This window comes from Gymnogyps californianus, chromosome 1 (assembly GCF_018139145.2).
Source record: "Gymnogyps californianus isolate 813 chromosome 1, ASM1813914v2, whole genome shotgun sequence".
In the NCBI taxonomy this organism is placed as follows: Eukaryota; Metazoa; Chordata; class Aves; order Accipitriformes; family Cathartidae; genus Gymnogyps; species Gymnogyps californianus.
Window position 1 is genome coordinate 174,383,725 of NC_059471.1, and position 27,099 is coordinate 174,410,823.

General features: G+C 36.7%; 1 protein-coding gene across 1 annotated transcript in view; it reads right to left on the reverse strand.

Moving 5' to 3' along the window:
* The window catches only part of PTPRQ (protein tyrosine phosphatase receptor type Q), a 111,723-nt gene that overhangs the window by 15,637 nt on the left and 68,987 nt on the right, over positions 1 to 27,099 (reverse strand). The window contains exons 28-37 of the mRNA XM_050902422.1: positions 23,921 to 24,107; positions 21,425 to 21,669; positions 20,719 to 20,785; positions 19,991 to 20,149; positions 18,509 to 18,731; positions 17,988 to 18,061; positions 12,228 to 12,327; positions 11,296 to 11,424; positions 3,455 to 3,481; positions 2,703 to 2,784 (exon numbers count right to left, since the gene is read on the reverse strand). Coding sequence (XP_050758379.1) covers positions 2,703 to 2,784; positions 3,455 to 3,481; positions 11,296 to 11,424; positions 12,228 to 12,327; positions 17,988 to 18,061; positions 18,509 to 18,731; positions 19,991 to 20,149; positions 20,719 to 20,785; positions 21,425 to 21,669; positions 23,921 to 24,107 — 1,293 coding nt within the window. The remainder of the gene's footprint in view (positions 1 to 2,702; positions 2,785 to 3,454; positions 3,482 to 11,295; positions 11,425 to 12,227; positions 12,328 to 17,987; positions 18,062 to 18,508; positions 18,732 to 19,990; positions 20,150 to 20,718; positions 20,786 to 21,424; positions 21,670 to 23,920; positions 24,108 to 27,099) is intronic.

Here is a 27,099-nt window from a genome sequence, read left to right on the forward strand (position 1 = left end):
TCTGAACAAGTGCTCAAAAGTCTCGTACCAATTCTCTGCATCAGTATGGATTTCAGTCTAAATGATTCTTTCAGAATTGGGGCAAGACTATTTGGATTCCCAGATTCAATAACAGTTTGTCACAGAAACCATATTTCTTTCCAGACTCATAAAACTTTGAAATAATTAATTTGCACTTTGTTTACTCTAGTACTTTTATGGTACTGTGGTGACATTCAGAGGTATTTCACTTTTTTATTAATGAACAGAACTTACTGTAAAACACTTACAGAAATATTTCTGTTTCAGTAATTTGCCAGTTACTACAAAAAGTTGATTTCCTAAAGGTATTGAGAGATATATGAATCATCTGGAAAGCTAGAAGTTTGAGTATCAGCTAGGTGGTGCCCACCACCAGTTACTGTGGCTCCCTGTGGTTTCTTTAAACTTGTCTTTTCTGACAAGACATGGATCTAGATCCATTCTGAGGTCCAGATTCTCTTCTCATCATGTTTACACACAGGTTGTGTTCACATGTGGACTGAGATTGAACCCTGGAGATCTCCAGGCACAGCAGCTTGGTCAATCCAGCAAATTAGATGAGACCAGGAATGTCCCTGGCTTCCAAGACTAAGTGAAACGGAAAGAGCCACATTTACGCTAGAAAACTCCAAAACAGGTTTGTTGTCTACAAACTGCCTATTGTAAAGGATCCCTAGACTACTTTACCCACCAAAACATATCTTGGAATTGTTCAGGAAGACTGCTAGCTGAAACAGTCCAAATTCAAGGCAGGGAATATACTAACAGTTTATTAGTGTAAATTACCGTATTCTCATGTTGAGTTCCTGGTATACTTGAATTTACTAGTACAGAGACGGCCAGAGAGCCCAAGCAAGCTCAGCACCATGGTTTTAGTTATGTGCTTCGGATATAATGGTCCATGGGTTTGTATCCTGAGCTCATCTCTCCTACACACATTGTAGGAGCCTTGAGTCATTTATGTGAAACGAAAATGATGAATGTGGATGGAAACAACGCAGGTCACGAGGTCTGTTTGTTTGTTGCGTGAATTGCCTGTTTATGTGCATTGTCATTTCTGATGTCATTTCAAGCGCATTGTCAATCCTGTTATTCATCTGATAAGACAGGTGCTACAGATACCATAGGTATGCTTTCAATCAGGGACTGGACCTACCCTGCAATTCTGCTTGCCCTTGGACAAGTCATCTGGGAAGATATCACTACACTCTGAAACATGGAAGCTGAAGCTCAGAGAGAAAAAAAATGGAAGCCCAAATGACATATAAAACTGTTGATTATAAGTTGACTATATAATTTAGTTGAATGAGGCCTCAGCTACTTGTATTTCTCTAAATTTGAAATGGATTGCCAAGATTTTGATTTGATAAAACACTATTGTTTAAGTTTTAAGACATTACAATGCTGTAAGGCTTACCCAATGTGGGTCACACCTAGAGAAAGTAACACTAGAAACTTTCCAGTGATGAATGTTAATATGTGAAAATGTTATTGCTAGTAAAACTTTTCATCTGTTCAGTCATGCATAATATAACTATAATCACTCTTGTTCAAGTGAAATAACACTTCTGCTCTTGGAAAAAAAGTTCTCCTTACTTTATTGCTCAGAGAATTTTATGGTGCTTTTTATTATTAAATCCAGACCAATTTTACCTAAGGAGCATAACAAAAAAGCTGTAGGAAATACCATTAATCTTTTCACACTTTTGATGGTTTTCCCTCAGAGACTGAAATATTATAATCTAGCAGAAGAAAAGCCAATTGTTGAGTCTTCATTTTTGTTAATCCAACTGGTAAGCAATTCATGGTAAATCTATAAATCCAAAATAATAAAGTCACTGGAGATTGACAAATTGTTTTTGTGAGGGCAAATGACTGTATATATTAAAAATGATGATGATAAAGATTCTGAAATAGCAAGAAGAGAAGATATTGTTGAGAAAAAAAAATATGATAGCCGTAAAAATGTTACTTAATGAAAACAGTGAAAACTTTGAGATTTAAATTTGGAAGTATATATGCATTATATTATATGTAATGTATATTTTGAAAGCTGGTCTCTTTTCAGAAAGAAAGACAGGCTTGCTGTGTTCGTCTACTCACATAAGGAGATGGAGGCTATTCACATGGAGACTATTCTCAAGAGCATGACAAGTATGACCTATTATTTGTAGAGGAACAAAAAGTAATGTACCATGCACAAACTTTTTACTTTCCGCACTGAAACCTATGAAAGTATGACTGGGGCCTGAACATTTCACAGAATAAATGTCAGCTGTGTTTTTGGGGTCATCGTCTCTCAGGAAAACAAACTTATTTAAAGCAGTTAAATATACCTATATATATGTTGGAAAACTATTTCTAAATAAACTGTTCCCAGGTAAAGTACATATGCATCACTATATATGTAAAAGCATAAATATGGTGTTCTTGCAAAGATCGGAGTCTAAAGAAGATCATCTTTTGCTGACACTTAGGTGAATAATTCTGATCAGGTTGCAGTGTAGACTGTAGAATCCAAATCAGTGTAATATTACTTTCTAAACAATCAACCTGGTAATTGGGTATTGATTATCAAGGCCAGAGTCCTTCACGGCCTTCCCTGCTTAAAATGGACATGAAATGTGACACATGAAACGACTGAAGGTCTTGCGATGTTGTGACAACTGCTAGCAACATACCGAAAATTCTTCCTGAAACTTTAGGTTGTTGTTTGTGCAAAGCTCTTCAACATGTTGTAGAAAGGATTTCTTGCTTATTGGCCTGAAAGCAATGACAGAAGAATTAGAAATCTATAGGGATTTTGTTTGTCATTCTTTTTATTCTTATTTAACTGCAATTTACTAATAAACAATGTTTTTCAGTTCAGTAGAAACTGATACTTACAGGCAGAAAATTATAAATTGCTTACAGCATGCTTATTTGGTTTGTTTTCAGTCACTTAAAATAGAAGCATTTTCTCCCCTTGTTGTTCCCCCTCACCAAATTTTTAATGTTGCTAATGTTAACAGTATTGTAGGGTAGGATTGTTTTTATAGGTGACAGCATTCTAAGGCGAGGTTTTGACATTAATGGAAATTTGTAAAGTTATCATTGCATTCTAAAGTACATAATACTTCTTTGTCACACAGAAAACATTTTATACATCGCAAAGTTTTAGACATATAAAATATTGCAGTGACCTCATTCTCATAATGACATGGTTTTTAAAACCCGAGGAGTTTAAATATCCCTGTATTACTTCCCAAGCTAAAACACAGACATGCAGGCTTCACCCCAGAGAGAGAGAAAGCATTTCTCCAGTTACCATGCAATTAGTCATGCTTTTATGATTTATACGCAGCTTGGAGTTTTTTTCTAATAAACATAGAGGAGGGAACCACACATTGAGACTCACCGATGACCATAATATAAAAATCTTTAATCAACTTACTTGATGGATTTTCTATAACTAAGTAACCTGCAACAGAGATTTTTGTTAAATGTACAAGCTGAGAGTTAACCAATATTGTGCATGTTAATAGGTTTTAGATTAAACACTCAAGTAACTAAAGAACCAGATTTCTTTCTCTCATGGATTCAAATACTTTTATATGTCAGGTATCTTGGGTGATTGTCTTGCTTAGTTTTTATATCATCTCAGGTATTGGCAGATATGGATATGGTAGTTACAGTTTCTATCATTCTCTTCAGATCACTTTACAGTGCTCTGGGCTCATATGGCCCTGGGAAATCCATACTTCCAGCACACCACTTCATATACATCGACAGGCTTCACTTTACACTATGTACTCAATATCATTCTTCTAAGGACCATTTCAGAGCATAAGGATAGGATTCATCTGACTGAATACAGACACCTATTTCTGAGCTAGTCACTCTAGATTCCTTTTTAATCAATGAAGAGAAATAGGTGTGATTTCATCTCATTTTAAGGAGATATCTAAAATAAGTCACAGATGAATCATGCTATTGGTGTGCCTCTACAGAAACCAAACAGCTATGGCTCTTTTTCTAAAGATTTTAAAAATGAGTGCCTGTTTTCATGCTCATTTTTACATGTTCACTGCTCTTTCTGGTGCATGGCAATTTTAAAAACTGTGCTACATATTAAATCTTTAACTTGATCCCACAGCAGGTTTCATGAAGATGTTACATGAGCATCTATAGTCAGTGGACTTTCAGATGGCCTTGGTCATCAGAAACTTGGTCATCATCGCCTCTGAACCCATTTTAAGAATGTCTCAGCATTATGGATTTAGAAGCCAAACATTGGGCACTCAGACTCACAAAGCTTGTCTAAAAGACCAAGCCAAAAAGTTTGAAGTAATACAGTTTAAAAGATAACTTGCCCCTTCAAAAAAGCTCTAAGTATACCTTTTATGTGTCTGTCTCTCCAAAAATCATACATTCTTACACACAAATATTACAAAAACTATTCTATAATACAAATACAAATCTCTACTGCTGCCATAATTTTAGTAGAAAAGACAACAATTTGCTTTAAAAATACTTTGGTTTATGAAGTTATTTTTAAATATTTAAATTTTAAATTAGATAATAGAATAAGATTAATACAATTGTTGAATCATTTATTATGAAGCATCAGAGAAGTTAATTTCAAAGCTACTAAAGATGCCTTTGTGGTACATACTTTGTTATGACAGTTCTCTTCAATCTCACTGGAGTAAAAAGAAGTGTAAGAATTCACAGAAAAAGGCTCAAACTCAAAGTGCTTACTAGGACAACTGAAGGAGAGCTTTAGAATGAAAAAGAAGGCAATAAGATGACAAAGCATGCAACTCTATTTATTCAGAATGTTTAGAGATCTAGGTAGTGCTTATTGTATCACTTACGTTGTTTGCATTACGTGGCAGATGAAATTACCTTCTAGTAACATTGGCAACATTAAAGAGCTACAGTTCCCTGAAGAAAAAGTATTCTTAATAGCTGTGCCAATGTACCGCACGCAACTATATTTGTCTTTGAGCAGAAAGTAAACTATTTTTAGGCCTTTTTTCAGGACAAAATTACAAGCAGTCTCTGCAAAGAAATTACACTTGTTTTTTTCTTTGAATTCACCTGTCTTCACCATAGAACAACAGGAAAAAAGTCATCTCCCAGTTGACATCCCAGTAATTTTTTGAATACTGTTGGCTTTCCTGCTCTCAAATTGATAGCACTTAGGGGCTTACTGCACCTAATTTGCAGTAAGCAAATGCAGTTTGGTCATTAGGGAATAAAAATTACATCTATGTTGTACATAAGCAACCTGGGTACGTCATTTAGTGCTTCAGTGCTGAAGGTACATGGATCCAACAGCAAAGAACATAGGAGACAAGCAGCACCATTAACACCACCTTACTCAACAATATTTCCTTTTTTTACTTTCACTCAAAGCAGGGAAGTAAAGCACTGAAATAGCTCAGAAAATGAACTAAACACTTAGTGTTACATATGTTGCTTTCTAGTTCATTTTTAATATTAATAACAGGTGATTTTTTTTAAGGCATAATCATATATTATTTTTCACAAGCAGTAAATATTTTTAAAGAAGGCACCTACAGATTGACACTTTAACCTATCTGTGGGCATTTAAGTGAAGAACTTGAGTTTTAGAACCACTGAACTCTCACACTTCTGTTGGTAGCAAGCGCACATTGCAGTGGCTTGGCAGCTCAGAAAATAAGATGATTTAATTTAAATGCTTATATGAGAATTAATTAAGTCTTCTAACTTGAAGACTGTGGCAAAGATGTTGGCTTTGTTGTGTAAGAATCTTCAGAAGGGATGAATTTTGTATGCTTACTAAAGACTTAGAGCTATGCTCAGTTTCAGCATCCTCAGGCTTCAAAAATAGGCATTTTTTCCAAGTCTCTTGACTTGGAATATGTAATAATAATCTTACCGTATTTCATCAATGAACAAATACTCATCTACCTGTAATCTTGTTCTCCACATTTCCCAGCCTTTTGTATAAAACATAAGAATATAGGTATCACTAGATCTTGAGGAGGACAATTTAGCATCAAACCATGAAGTTGCAAATTTCCCTATTTCAGCTGGACAACTCCAGATTCCCACTTGTCTGACTTTGAAACTAGGAAAGAAAAACATTCTGTAAGATAAAGAATGCTTTATTGCCTTAAATCTGATTTTCTTTTAAAACAGTGTATTGTTTCATGTGTGGGATTTTTTTGAAGTCTATCAAAAATCTGAATCCCACTCAGATTACTTATGATAGAGCTAGAAAGAAGCCATTTATTTGTGTTGGCAGTGGTAACTGAAGACCATATTGTCACACAGACTCGGCTTTCTCTTGGGTCAATCATCTGAAATCCACAGGGAATTAAAACTTTGTCCAAATAGAAAAAACCAGAAATGAGTATGTAGGCAAAAGGCTTAACTCATAAGCACCATTGACACGTCCTAGGACCAACGGAGGAACTAATTTTTAGCAAGTTAATTGAAAGCAATATGAAGCTTAACCCTTCCTAAATATTAAAGGCCTAAGGAAAGAGAACACATGGCCATTTCTTCCATTGTACCAGGACACGTACATTCATAAACCTTGTACGCTTGGGATACAAAGCTCAGGAAGTCTATTTTTGACAGTTGATTACTAAAGGGAAATTTGTTGAAGAAAAAGGCAAGGCAGGAGCCATGCCTATCCCCACTCCAAGAAAGAAGAAACAGGCTAGTCTAGAGAAAGTAATGTGCGTGCAGAAGTGTTACCTCAAATATAGACACCTACTGAATGCACAATATATAGGAAAGGTGAGATCAGACGACAATTTGATATACTTTTCCATAAAGCGTTCTAATTACCTGGTATTTGCAAGGGTTAGTGTCTGTAACTCAAAATATTTCTTCTGAATCTGTGCCCCATTTGCTTGACAAGCTGTCTCACACAGAATGAAACAAAAGCCTCAAAGCATCCACCACAAGGTGCAACTTCTCAAGGAAAGATTTTAAGAAACAGGGACCTACATGGCTTTATCCTTGCTGCACAAACCACTGCAAAAGTAGGGTGCCAGAGAAGTTGTCTCCTAGGTGAGCACCTGGAACAGGGAAGAGTCACTTGTCTCTCGCCAAACCTGGCGTGCCCTGAAAATTTAGTGACAGAATCTATTCACAGCAGATGAATGTCTGCTTTGAAAAGTGACTTGCCAAACCCTATGGACATGTTACAAAAAGTAAGTGATGAGAGGTCCCAGTATATGTATATTCAGTGTGCTTAATGAACCAATGTTTAATCCAGTTTAGACTGATGGGCTATATATGTTTTTAAACAAGGGTTGTTTTTTTCTATTATTGCCTGTCTCAAACCATCTCCACCATCATGGAGATCAACGTATATCCCAAACATCGGAAGTGTGCATTTTGGCTTCATAAAGTGGATCTCATTTTCCACTGAATTCAGTAGGACTTAATTCCCTACATGCCCTCTGAAACTACGTCCCATTAATTAACTGCCTAACAAAGACTTGCTGAGAGATAGTGTATATGTACTAGCTAGTATTAGTAGTTTTCAGACACTGAAGTTTTTCAAGTAAATTTTTTTCTGATGGCCATTATGTTAAAAAATTACTACTGGGAACTGGGATTTGCCATGAATTTCCTGATTTGAAAAAAATGTTGACCCCCCCCAAAAGTTTCAAAATTGGCAAAATGGGATACTTGGCACTTTTAAATTTGATGTTTTTTCTACTTAAACTGACTTTTGTAATGCAAAATAATTCATACTAAAAAAGCTATAAAAATGTGTGAAATAAAATGTTTTGATTAACTTATACTGAACATTTGCTGAGTTTTGGTTCATTAAACTTTTCAAGCTTTTGAATTTTTGATCTGCTAAGAATGATAAAAAATATTTCCAGTCATATTCTTACAGAACAGAAAAACCTTTTTCTACTTCTTTTTATTTCTCATGTGATACCAGCTGCACAAATTTTCTGAGAATATGAGCCAAGATCATAGGCCATTATCCACTAAGTATGAGAGAATGTCTGAAGAGACAATGTATGAGAGACAGTCAAGAAGGCTCTCATGGAGCAGGCTAGAGTATCTTGATTCTGTGGATGAACTGTGTCAGCTGCAAGTCCATGCCTTTACTGATTTATAGTAGCTAACATGATAAATAATATACTGGCTGAGAAATGACAAAACACCTGGTTTCCAAAGCATCTCCTTCAAATGAGCACTGAATGGGATGATTAGTAGGTACAGAAAAAATCTATACTGCTCTTTTATCACATAAGATTTTCACACAAACTCCCCACCAGCCTTTCAGGGTAGAAAGTATACTTAATTGGACCAGATTTCAGCTGATTTACTGCTATCCAAGAAATACAAACAAGCCAGCCTGGAAAAGGAGTCTGCCCATCTATGTTTCCCTCATACAATTACAAGATGCCATGAACTGAAACCAGTGTTCTGCAACACAGCAAGCTTTGCAAACACAGCTGAGATGATAGCTGACTAAATGCAGCCAACATATGGCAGTAGGTTATGCAGATGCAGTGATGCACAGTCCCATTCCAAATGCATGGTAAATTTGTGAAGGTTACACTGTAGTCATCAACATGTAATACAACAATTTAATATGCTAACATGTCACTGCTTTAACCACAAATCATTAGAATGATAAGGAGAACACAAGAACTGGGACTGTGATTGACTTCTACACAGCTACTCCTCAAAGGCAACAGGTACAAAAGTTCTTTCGTGGTGTAACTGTAGAAGTCTGAAAACAGGCAGCAAAAATACTTCAGACATTAGGTTTTGCAGTAAGCTGCCTTGGTGTATGCTGCCATGCTTCTGCCAGCTTCTTGATGTAACTCATCATTACCAGGAAGGATGTATCTATCTATATGAAAGACAGCATTAGAGACTCCTAATGCTAATTGAAACGTTCTTTAAAACTTAAAAAAAAGCTGTAATGAACCAAAAAGTTTTGAGCAGATAAAGGATATCCTGCCCCTCATTACTATATGTATATTATCTAGTAAGGCCCCACAGTCCATTTACTGACTTCCAGTTGAAAAGATGGCATGAATCCTGTCCTGAGGAACTCCCAGTTAGTGCCTGCACTTCAAACTTCAACAATTTGTCATAACGTCCAACAAAGCACCTGGGCAAGGAGCCTGCTGTAGCTTCAGTGGCACTACTGTTTGAAAAATAATAATGCAAAATTTAACAGCTGCATCATGTACCTTACAAGAATGGCAGAAGAAGAGAGTCTTTGCTTTTGGCCATTAAAGGACTGGGGAAGGAGGAAAGAGAAAAATACCGATGGAAGGACATGACAAATTGCAAACCAAAATGTGAGACTGACTTGTTAAAATAAGGGTGATGTAACTAAAACTGCTGAAGCACTGTTCAGTAAAGGCCTTGCTGTGCATAAATCATATAATGAAGTGCATGTAAGTATGAAATATTATAGTTTGCAATTACCCTGTAGAGTTTGAGACTGTACAAATCTAAACTACACATAATTTAGACAGCAAAGTGGCAGAATAGTACTCTGCAAACTGATAAAGGATTTGACTGCGTGGATATGTTGCTGAGATTATAGTGGCATAGTACAAAACAGCTGCAGTGTAAGTGAGTGCAAAAGGCAGTTGAGGAAAAAAGAGAACTTCTCTTAAGTACATACATTCTCGCTGCCAAAGGAAAGAAACAGCATGTTTCTTATGTCACGTTTGCACTATATTTGCTTCAAGGATAGGTCGTATATATCAGTGCTATATTGTCATAATGTGTTATAATTTCCATGTAAAAATTGCCCTGATTTATTTCAAAATAGTTGTGGAACTGTTATACCTTAACATTAGGGAATAAAAATAAACATGATTTCATGATGATAAATACCACTGTCATTAGTATAGCCGCAAAGACTGGCATTTCATTTTGATCAACTATATCATTCAATACAGTATGGTAGCACACAGGTTAAGAGAACAGAATGGAAAACACACCATGTTGCTTCAAGAATACAAAAACTTACTGGATGACAAATATCTCCTTGCGTCTAAAGAAAAATGAAGAGTATCTGGAAGTAAAATCCATTAACACTTTAGTATATAAACAAAATCAGTACTATTCTTATCCAGCTAACAGTTTGGAAACAAGGCCATTTTGAAGATCCATCAAGATCATTTATATGAGTCACAGTTACCACAGCACATTGGCAATGGTTCTGTCTTCAGAGAATGTTTTCCGCTGTTATTAGCAGGTAGTAAACAACAGTATCTGAATGACATGTGCCCCACACAGAACATACCACATCCATTACGTCGATGATTTCCAGATGATTCATAGCATGTTTTCTCATCTGTTACAAGCAGCCATTCCTGCGTGCACTATTTTGAACAGGTTTGTACATGCAATCAACTTACTCTGTACCACACACATAGACATATACACACTCAAACAAAACAGGTCAACAGCTACAACCTTTCATCTTCCAGCTATTCCTAGTTTGCAACAGTAGGATGCCTGACTGCTAGGGCAAGACTATTTTAGGCTTCTCATCTTTAAGGAGACTGCCTACCACAGTGACACAGCAGGGAAAATACAGGCAGGTAAAGAATGTTCATCAAACATTTCTATCTCAGTTGGATCTCATATATTATTGAGAATCATTATATTTATGCGGTGAATAATCTTTCTGGCAGTCAGAAAGAGTTGTTTTCCTTCTGATAAATATCTGTGACAAGATTCTTTGCCAGACAGAAAATATGAATAGCCTGGAACTGCTGCATACACCTTAAAGGAGCAGATGTCAGGATAGCCAGTGTGCTGAGCTCCACGGAAACCCAGATGTTATGCAAATCCCTTTGTGAAAAAAAAACGCTTTCTAAATGTCAATTAAACAATGACAGATTTGTTCTTGAATTAGTTGACCGGGACTTCTGGGAGTTTGACTCTTTCAAAATGCTTATGTAGGTTTGCAGTCTACACAAAACACTGGGCCATCAAAAAAACTCAGAAATTCTGCATGTTTAAAAATATGTAGCCCTTTTTTTGCTAACACAATTAAACAGTGATTTGCACTTAGATCTTTATCTTGTTGTAAAAAGAGCTGAAGATTAAGTGATTTTCTAAAAGCTAGTGAGAAGTGTCTTGAGGATAGAGGTCGTTCTTTGAAAGAGGATCTCAGTGACCTGTGTAAATAAGAACACCACAAACACTTCCAAACAAGCAAAGGTCAGAAAGGGGTCATGGCTACAGCCCCTTTGGACTACTGTTTTGCCTAAGGAGTATGCTTACCGTGTAAATCTCTCATCCTTCAGCTCCAGGTCTGCCACTGTGATCAACTGATCCAGTTTAAACTTAGTGTCAATAATTTCAGCATCTCGTGGGGAGTACGTGCCTCCCTCTTTTTGCTTTTGCCGAATTCTAAACAGAAAATAATAGTGAAAAATAAATATGCAAAAGACTTAAGGACACATACGTCAATACTCTAATTAGACAGGCTGAAACTGAAAAATGGTTGCCGGGAATCCTTCCTTGGCCTTTATTCTGCTCTCCCTTCCAACAGTGTAATTTAGTCAAATCCAGCAGTTACGTTGTCTAAAAGTCATACGAAAAGAATCCAGCCTATACATTCTTTTAGTTTTCCTACATAAATTCTTTGGATGCCTGAATGATGCAGCTGAGGAAGAACAGAACTTCTGATGAATGAGCAAACTAACATCATGTATGCAGTAGCCAGTCTGCTTCTTTACATGGACATTTTATTCACAATTTGAATTAGAAGTTGATTTCTTTCACATGTGAGACTTCAATGTATTTAACGAATAAATTTAGTAGTAAGACAGAAAACAGAATTTAGAGTATTTACTTCATATCAAGCTGCCAATAGGGTTAGCCATCACGCTAACTTCAGCCAGCTGACACTCTGATCTGTATCCTCAAGTCAATAGAGAAGTGGCTTTGAAAGGGTAAGATAGGCTACCTCTCTGATTTACCCTCTGGAGAAGTTGTTTTTTCTTCTTCATCTATGGAGGTTGCCCTCACTAGACTAAAGCTTTTGTAAGTCCCTCCTTAAGTTTCTACATAAAAGACAAAAAAAAAAAAAGAGAAAATGCAATACATTTTGAAATGACAGATTGGTTCCATTTATAGGACTGTTTCAACTCTTCTTTAAAATATTTTTGAGTGCTTGCAAACATGGTATGGCCAGGATACATAAATCTCACCTTGCAAAAGCATATACTGCAGCCACCAAAAGAACAACTGAAAGTATACACAAAGTAACAGCAAGGATAACTTCTACAGATCTTCCTGACAGTCCTTCACCTGCAACAGAAAGTGAAAATCTGATATTTCATAGATTCAGTACAATTTTTACATTTCTGACAGGGTGAAATCAGGGAGCAATGAGAGACAGACACTTTTCTCTCTGTACAACTGCATCCGTTTTGTGTCAGTTGAAGAGCTGCTCAGGAATGAAAAATATAACAAAACCAGAAACAATTTATGTAAAGGTTCCTAAGCGTTGCTGATCTATGTAACAGATAATGCTAACAGTATATATCTACAGCTATATGTGCAGCCATCCCCTGGTGCTTTTCAGTTTTACCTGCTAAACAGGTTAAGGTAGGTCTACACTGCACTAACACCAGTCTGAACACTGGCCTGAGCTGAGCTCCCGCTTCAGTCTCTGTGCAGCCAAGAACAGACACACTGCTCTAACAGCTAGGAGTAGTCAAACTCCAGAAACGGAAAAGGAAGAGCCACAACTCTAAAGCTATGAGGCTCGCAGCCATCGCTCACAGGCACAAAATAAAAGATGCTCTTTTGGAGATACTCTCCTCAGGGTGGTGAAGGAACCCACCTAGCGATCAGATCTGAACTTTCTGGATGAATCTGCCTCACTGACCGTTAACTCATGCTCTTTATTTATGTGGGAATTGGTGATGTTGTTAGGAATCACCACCAGCAGGTCAAAAGTAATCATAAAGGCCTCTATGATAAAAAGGTAAAGGTGCTGGTATTCTAATCAGTCCTTCCAGGTGAGAATGAAGGCTCATTCAGAGACTGATAAACCATTTAGATTAGTAGTTTCTAGACCTCTTTTTGAACCTCTTTGGTGCTAAATTTCTAAGACTTATTTAGTTTCCCACCCTTCCTGGTAATCCTGTCCCTATCTCAAAAACCTCAGCCTCTTTTTTCCTTAGGCACACAGTGAAAATAAGAAAACCAAGGGATTACTATTGCTGATACTGTTCACCTATGCTGACATTCACCTCCACTTGCTGATCCACTGTAGAAAACCTAGCTCTTGTCCAGTCTCCAGGAAGGACAGAAAAATGTACTCCTTCCTGCCATATGAAACTGAGATTTCCCACTGACGGGACAATATCCTCCCAAGGACACACTGGGAAACACTGAAGTCCTGGCTTTGTTTCTCTCAAAAGGCTCTGATTTTTGGATTAGAGAGTACATTGCAGTTGATCTGGACTGCATGTACATTGGAGAACATGACTAAAATTCAAAATGATCCTGATTTAGCTGAAGAAATCGTCTTAAAACAGTAGGATGAAATTTTGTAAGATCAAGTGCATGGTTCTACACATAGTCAGAAATAATCAGCTACAATAATACAGCATAGTAAACAGTAGGTTAGGTAGAAATTTATCAGAAGTGTGAGATTATTGTAGACCGAAACCAACATGAATAAGCAATATCATGCCTGTATGAAACGACAGACAACAGAATTTAGTATACAAAACACCTGAAATAATTCTTCCACTGTATTAGTAAAGTTTCAGATGCAACACTGGACACTACAAGGTAAGAACAATTTAGGCCAGGGAAAGACAATAGGAAAGAAAAGCAAGTATATAAAAAAATGTTGCGAGGAGAAAAGAAACGAAAAAGTCCCTGCCACTCACTGATCTCTGTGATAAGGCACAAATGTTAGTAATGTGGAAGAACACAAGAATCTCCAGAGGAACCTCTACAACAATTCTATCTATTTTGCACTAAACAGTGAAGTCAACATTAAACCCTATGGTTAACATCAGTCCAAACATTGCCGACGTTATTAAACAAAACAGTGCTGGCAGAATACCCACCAAAAATAAAAAAGTACATTTTCTCCTACTTCTTTGCAACAGGGAAGGACTACACATGTCTGTAGAGATGACCATGGGCAAGGGAAAGGAGACAAAATAGAAGACATCATGTTGTATAATTCTGAGGCGCTGCAATTCAATACATGATGATAACAAACTGCAATAATAGAATATCATAAGGTAGGTTTCTATGCAAAAGGCAGTGTCAGGAAACCCCATTTTGATTATTTCCTGTCTCATCAGCTTTGTATTTCACATGGAAAAAGTCTACACTTACACAGGACTACCAGCTGCCCCACGATGATTTGCTGAACTAGCTATCAGAGTTTATGAAAAGGTTATAAGCTGCCTTGATGTATTATAAGTTTAAACAGTATTTGTCACCACATCTTAATTATCTCATGGAAAAATCCTGACCTTTCATTGTAGTATGGACGTTACTTTTGCAATGTCAGTCATGGGTTATGAGGAAGAAACTCCACTTCTCCAGCTCAAGAGGAGAGTTGTGGTACTCCAAGCATGGTTGAGTGGGAGCACCATATTAAAATGTATCCTTTACTATAATTAAAAAATCATTATTGCAGCTGTGTATTCCAATAATTTCTGCTTCAGTGTTCCTCCCTAGCAAAATTCCTATTGTTTAACAAGAGCATCTGACGTCTGTCACAGAGAACTCTCTCATAGGTTTTCCATATTTTTTTCAGCTTCAAACATATTTAACATGCAGTATTAAATTGCACAGATACAAGGTTAGCTTTCTGGTTTTCCAGATCAAAGACCTACCTATTCTATAAGTAGATTTAGAAACCAAAATAATGTAGGGTTCTTTGAACTGTCATGAATACCTCTGCCAAAATTCAAATCAGTGTTTTATCTACTAAAATTAAAGTGTAATGTTGGAAAAACATAAATTTCAGTGATTATTACAAAAGAAGGTAATTGATTTAAAATTAAATTGCAATTCTGATTTCAGGCACCATAAATTTCTTCTGAAAAGATGCTGTTGTTACAAGTGGAGTAGAAGTTAGGTCACAGAGATACCTAACAGCTACTCATCTTTCTGGTATGTTTTCTGGGTTATGCTTCTAGAGCAAGTCTGAAGTTCATATAACCAAAGCATGTTCATTAACGGAACACTTGGGCAAGGTTCCTCAGGTTATGTATCTCAAGAGAAAATGTGTCTGAAAAATCTAACGTCCTTTATTCACTTAAGATGACATTGGTAATGGCATTGCCAGTGCTGTATCTTCAAGGCCACTCAGCTGCAGTATGTGCATCACTTGTGATATATTAATTCGATGTTGATTTCACAACACTTGTAAGAAAGCATAGAAGGAACTTTCAATTATCTGTTCCACTTAAGTTTTGTTTCTTGTTGGATAGGCTCTGAAATGTAGAAGTTAAGGCCAAACAAGAGTTTTCTGTAGTGCTCATTTTAAAAGCAGTGCTTGAGGTTAAACTTTAGCACAGAAGGCACTGGATGGGTATGAGGAGCCATGGATATCTGTGAAATTTATCAGGTTTATTTTTTTTCCTATTACATTTTATTCAGCATACAAACAGATCTTGCTTCTTTATGATCTACAGCAAAGGAGAATGTGTCACAAGTTTTCAGTAACACCACAGAAGCGAATGACTTACATACACTGTCTGTCTGCCACTAAAGCATGATTTCTTTAAGCATTGCAGACTTTTCTGTTAGAAAGGAGAAAGTTGCCCAGAGGACTGGATATAATTGGATTTATCTGCAGTAGACTTGTTTTCCCTGATTGGACACACTGTCTTTCCCTTACTGGGCAAACTATTTGCTTCATTGGCTTAGAACTTTTAAACTCAGACCATATAAAGACAACTTTTGTGTTGCACTTTCCAAAACATTCAGGGCTAGAGAAGTAGTGCCAGATCCTTTCAGAATATTCAGGTAGTGAATTAGCATTTCAGGATCCTCAATATCAGATCATGTAACAAATTTCTAACATGGATTAGATGAATAAGTGAGCTCATATCACAGAAGATGAATGCCAAATGAAAAATATGTGCCCACTAAAATTCTTCTGGGTACTCATCCAGTTGTCTTGGGATCCCTTTTCAGAAAGTCAGGGCTAATGCTTAGCTAAGTAAGTTTTGGCTTACCAATATATTAAAAGAACTTACAGATCTTATTGCGATCTGCTACCAGAGTCTTCATTCCCAATTTTGGGGGTAGATCAACACTGCCATGGAGGAATTTATGCTGGATTTGAGATCCCGTTACAGCTGGCCTACTGGCCAGTGACATCAGAACCAGATGGATTCTATTAGACAATATTAATTTATTAATTAATATGGAGCTTTGTCTGTATCTAAAATATGAAGGGCTAAAGGGTCATGTCCTCAGATGACCTGCCACTAGAAGGAATGATCTGTAGCCAAGAGGTTCCCTACACTAGGCTCACTGGAATAGAATCATAGAATCATAGAATTGTTTAGGTTGGAAGAGACCTTTAAGATCAACGAGTCCAACCGTTAACCTAACACTGCCAAGTCCACCACTAAACCATGTCTCTAGGCACCACATCTACAAGTCTTTTAAATACTTCCAGGGATGGTGACTCAACCACTTCCCTGGGCAGCCTGTTCCAATGCTTGACAACCCTTTCGGTGAAGAAAATTTTCCTAATATCCAATCTGAACGTCCCCTGGCACAACTTGAGGCCATTTCCTCTTGTCCTCTTGCTTGCTACTTGGGAAAAGAGACTGACACCCACCTCGCTACAACCTCCTTTCAGGTAGCTGTAGAGAGCGATAAGGTCTCCCCTGAGCTCCTTTTCTCCAGGCTAAACAACCCCAGTTCCTTCAGCCATTCCTCATAAAACTTGTGCTCTAGACCCTTCACCAGCTTTGTTGCTCTTCTTTGGACATGCTCCAGCACCTCAATGTCTTTCTTGTAGTGAGGGGCCCGAAACGGAACACATATTCGAGGTGCAGCCTCACCAGTGCCGAGTACAGGGCGATGATCACTTCCCTAGTCCTGCTGGCCACACTATTTCTGGTACAAGCCAGGATGCTATTGGCGTTCTTGGCCGCTTGGGCACACTGCCAGCTCATATTCAGCCAGCTGTTGACCAACACCCCCAGGTCCTTTTCCACCAGGCAGCTTTCCAGCCACATTTCCCCATGCCTATAGTGTTGCATGGGGTTGTTGTGACCCAAGTGCAGGACCCGACACTTAGCCTTGTTGAACCTCATACAATTGGCCTCGGCCCATCTATCCAGCCTGTCCAGATCCCTCTGTAGAGCCTTCCTACCCTCAAGCAGATCAACACTCCCAGCCAACTTGGTGTCGTCTGCAAACTTACTGAGGGTGCACTCGATTCCCTCATCCAGATCGTTGATAAAGATATTAAACAGAACTGGCCCCAGTGCTGAGTCCTGGGGAACACCACTTGTGACCGGCTGCCAACTGGATTTAACTCCATTCACCACAACTCTTTGGGCCCAGCCATCCAGCCAGTTTTTTACCCAGTGAAGAGTACACAGTAACAGCTCTACATCCAACACAGATGGAAACTGCAAAAACAATATAGCTTTGGCAGTTCACCAAGCAAGATGACCTATCCTGGCAAAATGGTATTTTTATTGGTGTAACTGAACCTCTGCTAATGAACTTTGTCAATACTGCTTCTTCATTTAATAGTCCAGGTGGAGGTAAGACCTCTTGACAACCTCAAAAGGACATACAAGGGAATGGATATGTTTCCTCAGCCATTCTGGTTAAGCTAGGTCCAACAAAAATAGAGATTATTTACTTCAGGGAAACCACTGTACTAAAAAGAAACATGCAATTGTCTAGATTATTTGGAAATAAAGAAATACTTTAGTAAATGACACTCTCCTTACCTAACGTTTTGACAGGGTCAGAATAGTCAGAATCTGTAAACTGTCCTTTAACGTTAGTTGCTCTGAACTTAAATCTGTGAAATAAAACCAAGAAAACTAATGAAATAAAAGTTTATGTGCATTTTCTTAAATATTATTTCACTTAGAAACTAAAAACTATTTTTCAGTTTTAGTGTAATATAAGCTGGAATCATTATTCCCCTGCTAAAGTGATGTTATGACAGACATCAAGGACTCAGTGTCAATATCTTAAATGTATAATCAAACTATATGAATTACTTAACTTGAATTTGGGCTTAAATAATTAAAGAACTCAGTAAGCATCTTTTGTTACCTGAAACTTTTTTAAAAAAATTGTTTCCCATATTTATGCTCAGCCAAAAAATTTCAAATTAGAGACACATGAAGATCATTTCAATCTCCACCTTTGCATAATTTAACTACACGTTTTGTATGTTTGTATAAATGTAAATTTCACTTATATCTTTCTCTTGGACCAACATAGAGACAAATGTACTTACAGGTACTGCTTTCTTGGTTTCAGTGGGCCATTACATATTTTGTCTTGACTGCCTGGTATCATACATGTGGTGTCAGCACCTATGACATATATCTCTTCTTTGCCACTCAGATCTTCTTTTCCTTCTATACATGGTGGGTTTGGAAAGCCTTCATTTGTAAAATACGGCCTCGGTCTGTTGAAGTAGGCATCATACCACTTAGTAACATTCCCATCATGCTGAGCTATTGTCAAGAAAAGAAATAATCATATACAATTTACATTCTAACCAGACTGTAATTAAAGATGTTAAATAGGAAATTAATTTTTTTAAGAGCTTAGCATGCTATTGGTGCCATTTACACAACTAAGTCTATAACTGTATTTGCACTTGAACCCAAATTTCCTTATTATCCACACTATCTGCATTTTGTTAACTCAGAGTAAGTCAACTGAATCACCACTAGAAAATTTCAGGGGCAGTCTTGCACATAAGCTCTGCCTGTAGAGGATCTCACTTGTGCAAGCCCCTTGACTTTGAAACTGAGCATGGCTAGTAAAGACAGTAAAAAGTGTTTACTCTAAAGACAGTAAAGACTGTTTAATAAATGAAATTACTAGACTTCCGTGAGTGGACAGTACCCGGCAACTCAGGAGAAAAATCTTCAAAATGTTGCTTAACATGGTATTTGCATATCTATCAGTTTAAGAGAATCTTCACAGAAATAGCTTAAGTAAATGTCTGTAGGATTAGTGCTAAAATGCAAAATTCAGAAAAAGGTGAGAGACTTAATGTGAATTCACTTAATGTGAATGCTTTACTTCTATACTTTGAAAGCAAGCAAAATAAGGAAATTAAATACCTGGAATTTGTCCTTCTTAGGTAAACTAAGCCTGACCATATGATGTCCTGTCATGAAACTCCCACTCACATTGGTAGGCAATTACTCAAAAGATTATCATGGCACTGTTCATATGAGTAAATGTTCATCCGTCCATACAAGGGAATACACATTCTAACCCACAGTCTACAGAAGGGATTTATATAAATCCCTCTGCCCCCGTTATGAAATGGAAATATCAACTGCACATGACTGCATTCTTTTACAGGCAACACTAATAGCAACAGAAGAATAACCTTGCAAAAAAGAGTTTCAGATTTATTTACCTTTCACAAATACCAAATGTATTTTTTTTCAAGGAAATAGGAAATAAAGATATATAATGATAACAATAGGGCCAGAATAATATTGGTGACTTCAAACAGCATGGATGACTCTTCATTGGCAAGTGTTTCCAAAATCCAGTACCCAGCCCACAGGTATTGTGAAAGATACTTTGCTCTTCGTATTGTTGCCACAGCTAAAGTGACTTTGTTAGCTGTTTTCTAACATGAAATTACTGAGACCCAAGAAAAGAAATAAGAGAGAAAAGACAAACAGCCTGAAAATACAGAAATAAAAAAATCTGAAAACAATTTTCAAGAGAACTTATAAAATTATACCTCCAGCTTCCACAACAAGAACTTGTATCTTCTTGATAGGGCCATGATCATCACTGTAATAACATATCGGCATTCTGATCGTAATTGTTGTAGCTGTGACGAGTAACGCCCCATTCGTATCATAAACTGGTGCTGGTTTCTTTTTAGGCCGTGGTGGTTCTGTTTTTAAACAAAGATATACGACAGAGTTTTGTTTTAAAGTGTTTTCTCTACAAGTACTTTGTTCAGGCACATAGCTGTGTTACACAAGACAAATCTTTGGCATATTTTCAGGCACAACTTAATGTGCTACTTAATGCCTTAAGCCTCTAAAAACTGTATTCTGATAAATGCCTCTGCATATCAGTTTTCAATTAAAAGAGAAAACAATAAAAAGACTGAGTCTTAGTTTTTCAATGAATTTCAATCAATGACTGTATTTATTTCCACAACTGTGATACCGTATACTTAGCTATACTTCTGTGATATTCTCCTAAGCTATTCGCTGATGGTAACTAAAATACCAAAGTCAATATGATTACTTCACTGAGTCTGCACATGGTTTACAGTATCATTCAGATACGAATAGCAAATGATCAGTGATACGCAGCGAAACTGAGCACTGCAATTCAAGGTTATGCGGCCTCTAAATAACAGACAAAGGCACACAGCTGTGTACTCACAGGTGGAACAGCAATTTCTTCAGCAATTACAGAGATTTCAGCTAAACAGTACTTTATGAGACATACCTTTGATATCCATGGTTATTTTCAACTGAATTTTTGGCCCTGCACCAGCACCATTAATTGCATACACCTAAGAAAAAAACCATTTGTTTTAATGAATATTTGTAATAGCTTCAAATTGGCCAAATCTGGATATATTTGAAGCAACAATGAATGCTGAAACACTCCTTTTGTCATTCACACTTTGCTAGAACTTACTTCATATTTCTTTACAATCCTAAGTACAGTAACATTTGTAAGAGCTTGTAATGTAGCTCTTACAAAAAGGCGAAAAACAAGCCCACTTAAACAGTTACGTCGCCTCCTCTCATGTCCTAATCTCTGATTATCTGAAAGTACTTCATACACATACTTCCAGCAAGCTCCCCTTGCAGAACTGGACCTTTCATCTAAGCCAAATGAGCAATGCAAGTATTGGAATTAAGAGAGAGATTTAGTCTTGTACCTGTGACCATGTGTCACAGGCTGTTTTGCTAGCACGTGAATCGGTGGTCCAGAGTACAAAGCTAACCACTAGTGATGTGTCCTGCTCCCACTCACTCCACTCCCTTCATTGCTCCCCTCGTTCCTCAGCCTTGTTTCTCTTCACACCCTAGCTAACATTCTCGGCATGAAAATCTCATATTCAGCCTAGGTTTGTGTTCCCTATTCAGACTAATCTCTCACTCATAACAACGAAAAAATCCAAAGAAAAAGTATCAGTTCTTACGCTGACATTATAGGTATGTCCTCCTTTTAGTCCTTCTATCATAGCAGTGACTGACTGATCTGTTTTATCAATGACACTAAGGTTGTGGATCTGGATGGCAGCAGGGTCATCTTCATTGTAAACCATAGCTTGATACACCTGAATATTTCCATTTGGTTCAGATGGCGGCGCAAATGTTACTTGGAACTTTGTTACTTCGTCGGGTATCTTCTGAAACGTTATGTTGTTAGGTGGGTCTTCAGGCACTGAAATAAATATTTTAATGATCCACTTAATCAGTTTACTACTATTACTATTAGAGTAAAACCTGAAAAACTACAAATTATATTTTTGCTTATCAGTATTATTTCATTGGTATTTTCTGTTTTTATTAAAAACATCTCAAATACTTATTGCATATGTAAATGTTTATAAAGGCAATAAAAAGTTAAATATTTAGTGAAATCCTATTCTTAATGATAGCATTTAATGCTACAAATATTAAAAATAATTATTAGATAACCCTCAGTGGTCTCTACTCAGAAAAGTTTCTTCTGATTTTCTACTCAGAAAGCCTGAAGGCATCATTATACCTTGAAATACATCTGGGGTAAACAAATCCTTGCACGGGTTGACAAGCAAGAAGCAAGTGTTAGTCTTGAGTATCCCTTTCTGAAAGCCCTCTGTCAACAGCAAGCTCACTCCCAAGATATAAACAAGCCACCATGCTCCTGAGAGTCTCTGCTTATCACGGCTAACTCTGTAGGAAAAAACTTTCCACTAGTCGATGCCCGGACACAAACACAACATGCATTTTTCCCAAAGACAGTTTTTTGTCAAATGCTTATTCCAGTAGCTTATTCTCAAGACAGCAAAGGTATAAATCATTTTGCCAATGTCCCTATCTGAAAGAAAAGGCTGTAACAGTCTTTCCAGGCAGCTAAATATTTATTGCTCTACCTGAGCAGACAAGTATGTAGCGTGACCTCTAAATAGTCAAATCAAGCAACTGAAGGTACACACATTCCCTCAGCCAAGGATTTAGATGCAGTTGTCATACCTTCCAGGTTTTTCACACCAGCCAACAAATGCTTACTCAGGCTTCTCTGGAGTAAGTCTGTGTAAACTGGTCCTAACTCAGCCACATGCTAGACTGTACAAACCAGATGAGACAAGATGAGATGGAAAAAATAACTGTTCATCTCTAAGGTTACTGCACCTCCTAATGTATCACATTTCTACATAAGAGAAAGGGCTACCAAAAAAGACAGCTCACGGGACAGACCCAGCTACCACCTAATTTAATCTTCATTCATTTTTCCACAGCAAAAGACCATATCAGCCTCCAGGGATATAAACAGGTCATGAAATCCTTAGAATTTAACATATTAAAGGCATTAGAGATATATATGTACACACACACTCATATCATATCATATCATTAGGGACATTGGATTTTCATACATCAAAGGAAAGATAAATGACAAATACAATCACTGTGTAGTATGTCTAAATCTGAAATTAACCTGAGTATATAGCTAAAAAAGCTGACCTGCAGCTAACCTCACTAGAGATAAGGCACCTGTAGTTTATACACAGCTGATAATTAGTTTGAATGAAACAAAACTTCAATACTTTTTCAGAAAATATTTTTGGTTTGGTTTGTTTGTTTGTTTAAATATCCTTAGTGAACAATTCAAAACCAGCAAAGATAGTAGACAGAGCATAACCAGGAACTATGTACGTAAAGCTAGGACTATATCTTCCCCATGTACATCTGTTTATATTTTCCTAAGCAAATGCTGTCTACTTTTCTGTAACATAGCCTCTCGGTGTCATGAGGTCCTTACACAGTTCCTCACTTTCATCTCTCAGTTTTATTTCTCTGAGTAACTTAATAGTATCAGCAACTTTTGTCACCTTAGTATCTACCTCATTCTCCAGATTGTTTTGAATTTGTGGAACAGCTGACTCAGGCACAGATCCCTGTGGGCCTTCACTAGCAACCTCCTTCCACTGAGAATACAAAGGCTGTGTCCTCAAGTCAGTACAGGTACCATTTATAAATGGTAGGATTCACTTCACTTAATTTTTATATGTTTAAATTTTGCATCAAGACCAAGGATGTTGTATAGAGTTTTCAACAGTCTCTTAAGGGAAACAGGCACCTCCACTGGGGGGGAGTCATCCTTTCCTAAGACAGATATCTTATATATACATGCTAATATAGATAGGACCTCTCTTCATTGACTATAGAAGTTATCTAGATGGCTGTGTTCCACACATCCGTATTTTACATGAAGCAAGTTAAGATCTCTGCATTACTAAAGGTTAATCTTAGGATTTATTATCACCATCACTTTTTTTGTTGACTGCCACCTTTTTAAATGTTAAAGAAAAAATATTGTGAGAACAAATCTGCATTAAAAGTGTACCATGTGTTCAAAACTCATTTATTTGTCAGATGAAAGAAAAACTGCAAAGTTTGATCCATATAAAGTAGAGAAAAATACTAACCTGCTTCAAAAGTGGAGACAACTACTGGAGAACTAGCCTTGCCTTCAAGGAGTGCAGCATTAACATCCCCCGTAAAGGCAATGATTACTACAGAATACCTTGTAAATGCTTTCAAATCAGAAATTTCTAAGACTTTACCCTCATTATTTGTCTTCAGAAATTGAGCTTTATAATTGTCATTATCTACCTGTAAAAAAATAATAATAATAAAAAAAAATATTACAAGACTTGAAACAGCCAAAAGCAGGACATTATTATTTGAACACCTTATTTAACTTTTATCTTTCCACTTTTCTAACCATTTACATAGAAGGGTTCACAAGAAGTCTCTAGCTACCAAGACTAGAAAGCTGCGTAGGGGAGTACGCTCCCATCTCACCCATGTGTTGCCTCTTTAGCACTCCACGTAGTATGGGATTAAGGAAATGGGCTGTTTGCTTGGTGCTGTTTTCCGCCAAGCAAACAGGAACCGATTGGTAGACACGGGGCCAGGGGAGCTGTAGTGACCTGAAATGGGAATCAAACTAGGCAAAGATTCGGAAGATGAGCAGCTATATAGCAGAAAATTGACTGGAATACAAAAACAAAAAGAAAATTGGGCAGCAATATAGAACGTTGATATGACTGCAGAAAGTGCATTTCCTCTTGGGATATATTAATAGAAGCACTACTTACAAGACAGTGGGGAGGGAATAATTCTCTCACTAGAAAAGCTGGAAAGCAGAAATAATTGGGGTTCAATCTAGAAAAGGGAGGATGGTTGAAGACATAGTAATAACTTCAAAATATAAAAAAGGATGTTGCTAAACTGAAGATAATCCATTTTTTCTAGTGTCCATGAAAACACAAATAGAAATTTTATTTGCACCAAAGATTAGAATTAAAAATTACAAAAACTGCAATGATATACCTAAACATGTAACTAAAACTATGACTATAAGTTTAGTTAAAAACTAGAACAATCTATTGAGGGTTGCTGAGCAATTTTTCGCACTGGACATTTTTAAGAACAGGATAATGCATCATTTGTGAGGAAGACTTTAGGTACACTTGTTTCTGTGTTAGAGCAGGATATGGACTGGATTATGTCCTGGGATCCCTATCACCCCTACATCTCAAATAATCTGTAGTTCTGTAGAAAAATCTACAGTGTTGGGCTTTACATCCAATTAATCACTTCTAATGTTAGCTTAAAAAAGGAGAAAAAGGAAAAAAATTGGAGCTTTTCGAGTGTTTGATCAAGTATCATTTGCAAAATTCTTTTTATGTCTATTCCCGCTACTTCAGTTAATGATGTTTTCATTATTGTTTCTTCAGTGTGTAATTTGAAAAGAGGATTAGGTAGCTGTACAGTAGTTTTCCCACTGGATGAAATCTGTATTAAATGCAGCTGCTAAAACATTAGAATAGTTCAAGCATACCTTTTATTTGACAGATATGCATCTATCCCCACTGAGAATTAACCTGAACTAAACTTTCTGATGGACTAAACAGACATTCATTTCCTGGGATGGTCATCAAGAGCTGAAACACTTTTTCCTATCTGACTATCAAAAATCTGGCACATAAATATTTATACAAGAGCTAAAATACAATCACAGCATCACATCATTAAATGTATTTCTATTCTTCCTGAAGTTTAATGATTCAGTTCCACCTTCCTTATTCATTTTCAGTAATATTTTATTCAGGACTACTAATTATAGTAGACAGCAAAACAAACTAATATATGACTTGGAGGAATAAAAATTGAGCACTTTTTAGTTTTTCTGATCTATAAAACTGCAAGGAACATCCTAGCAATTTAAACAGAACCCTAATACATTCACTAATGAATACTAATTACTACCTTTTAAGAATAAAGACATCACAGAGTAGAAATCTGAAATTATTCTGTTCTGTGAGCCTATTTTTATAAATCCTTAAAGATACTCAGTTGAGAATTAAAATGAGTAAAGTTATACATACAGGAAGTTTGTGGAATTTGGAGTCTTCATAAAAATTTTCCCACTGGGACAATAAAACATATACTCAAATTTTCACTGAAAAAGATTGTGACAGCTTTATTGGCCTTTAAGAAGGAATAGATTTGTCTACTAAGATAATTATCTACAGAACTGACACCTGTAGTTACTGATCATTAGACAGACAACATCTGATTACAAGGAATCCCTAAACATAAAGCTAGATATCTGAAATATATTTGGAAAAAAACCCACTTTGTAAAAACAAAACCAAAGCCCTCCAAACTGAACATTTAGAACAGGTTTTTAAGTTCCTTCTGAATGCTGGCAGGCTCATGTGAAACACTCCATAGTCCATCTTACTTTAGGAATTTTACTAGAACTTATATTGATAAGGTATTTATAACATTTTCATAGTGTAGAATCAGATGACACCCTGTTTATAATTTAGGAATTATCAGATAGAGGAGAAATTGTTTAAATACAAATTGATTATATATTACACACAAAAACCCCCAAGCTTTGAAAATTGAATTTGGAAGTTTTATCAAAAGCATGAAAATTATTTTTTCTGTTGATGCACTATAATGCTGTTTAGTCAAAAGTGACAGGAACTTTTCATGAGGAAAAAATCTTCTTTAACTTTAGTAAAGGAGAAATAAAAATTATGTAGTTTCTAGCGACCTACCCAACGGGCCAAGGAACCATTCCTTCCCTGTTAGTATTCCCCTTGTTATTGTACATTCTTCATCCTGTCATACTACTGCTGTGGTACATGTGTTCAGAACTGAACAGATTGCACTCTACATATTGTACAATGAAGTTAGAGGAAGAGAAAATAGCAGGACTACACATTACTCTCTCTTGTAACTTTACTGAGGAGCTTAAAAATATTTGGTATTTTTTTACTGATCTCCTTAGAAATTTTGATCACACAAAAATCTCAGCATCAAGGTTTTAGCATATCTGTAATTCTTACGATCGATTCAGAAACACTGAAAATATACACATAATAGTCTTACTCTCTTCTCAGAAAATTGAAAGAACTTTCTATTTCAAGCCTTTAAATAGTTTGAAGTAGTCTTTAATTTTTTTTCCTATTATCTAACAGATTGATTCAGGATTTTTGAAGCTGCAAACAGCAAGTTTTCCTGGGTAAAGTCTGTTAAACTGCTTCCCATTTTCACTGATAGCCCTGCCTGTATAATTTCTGGA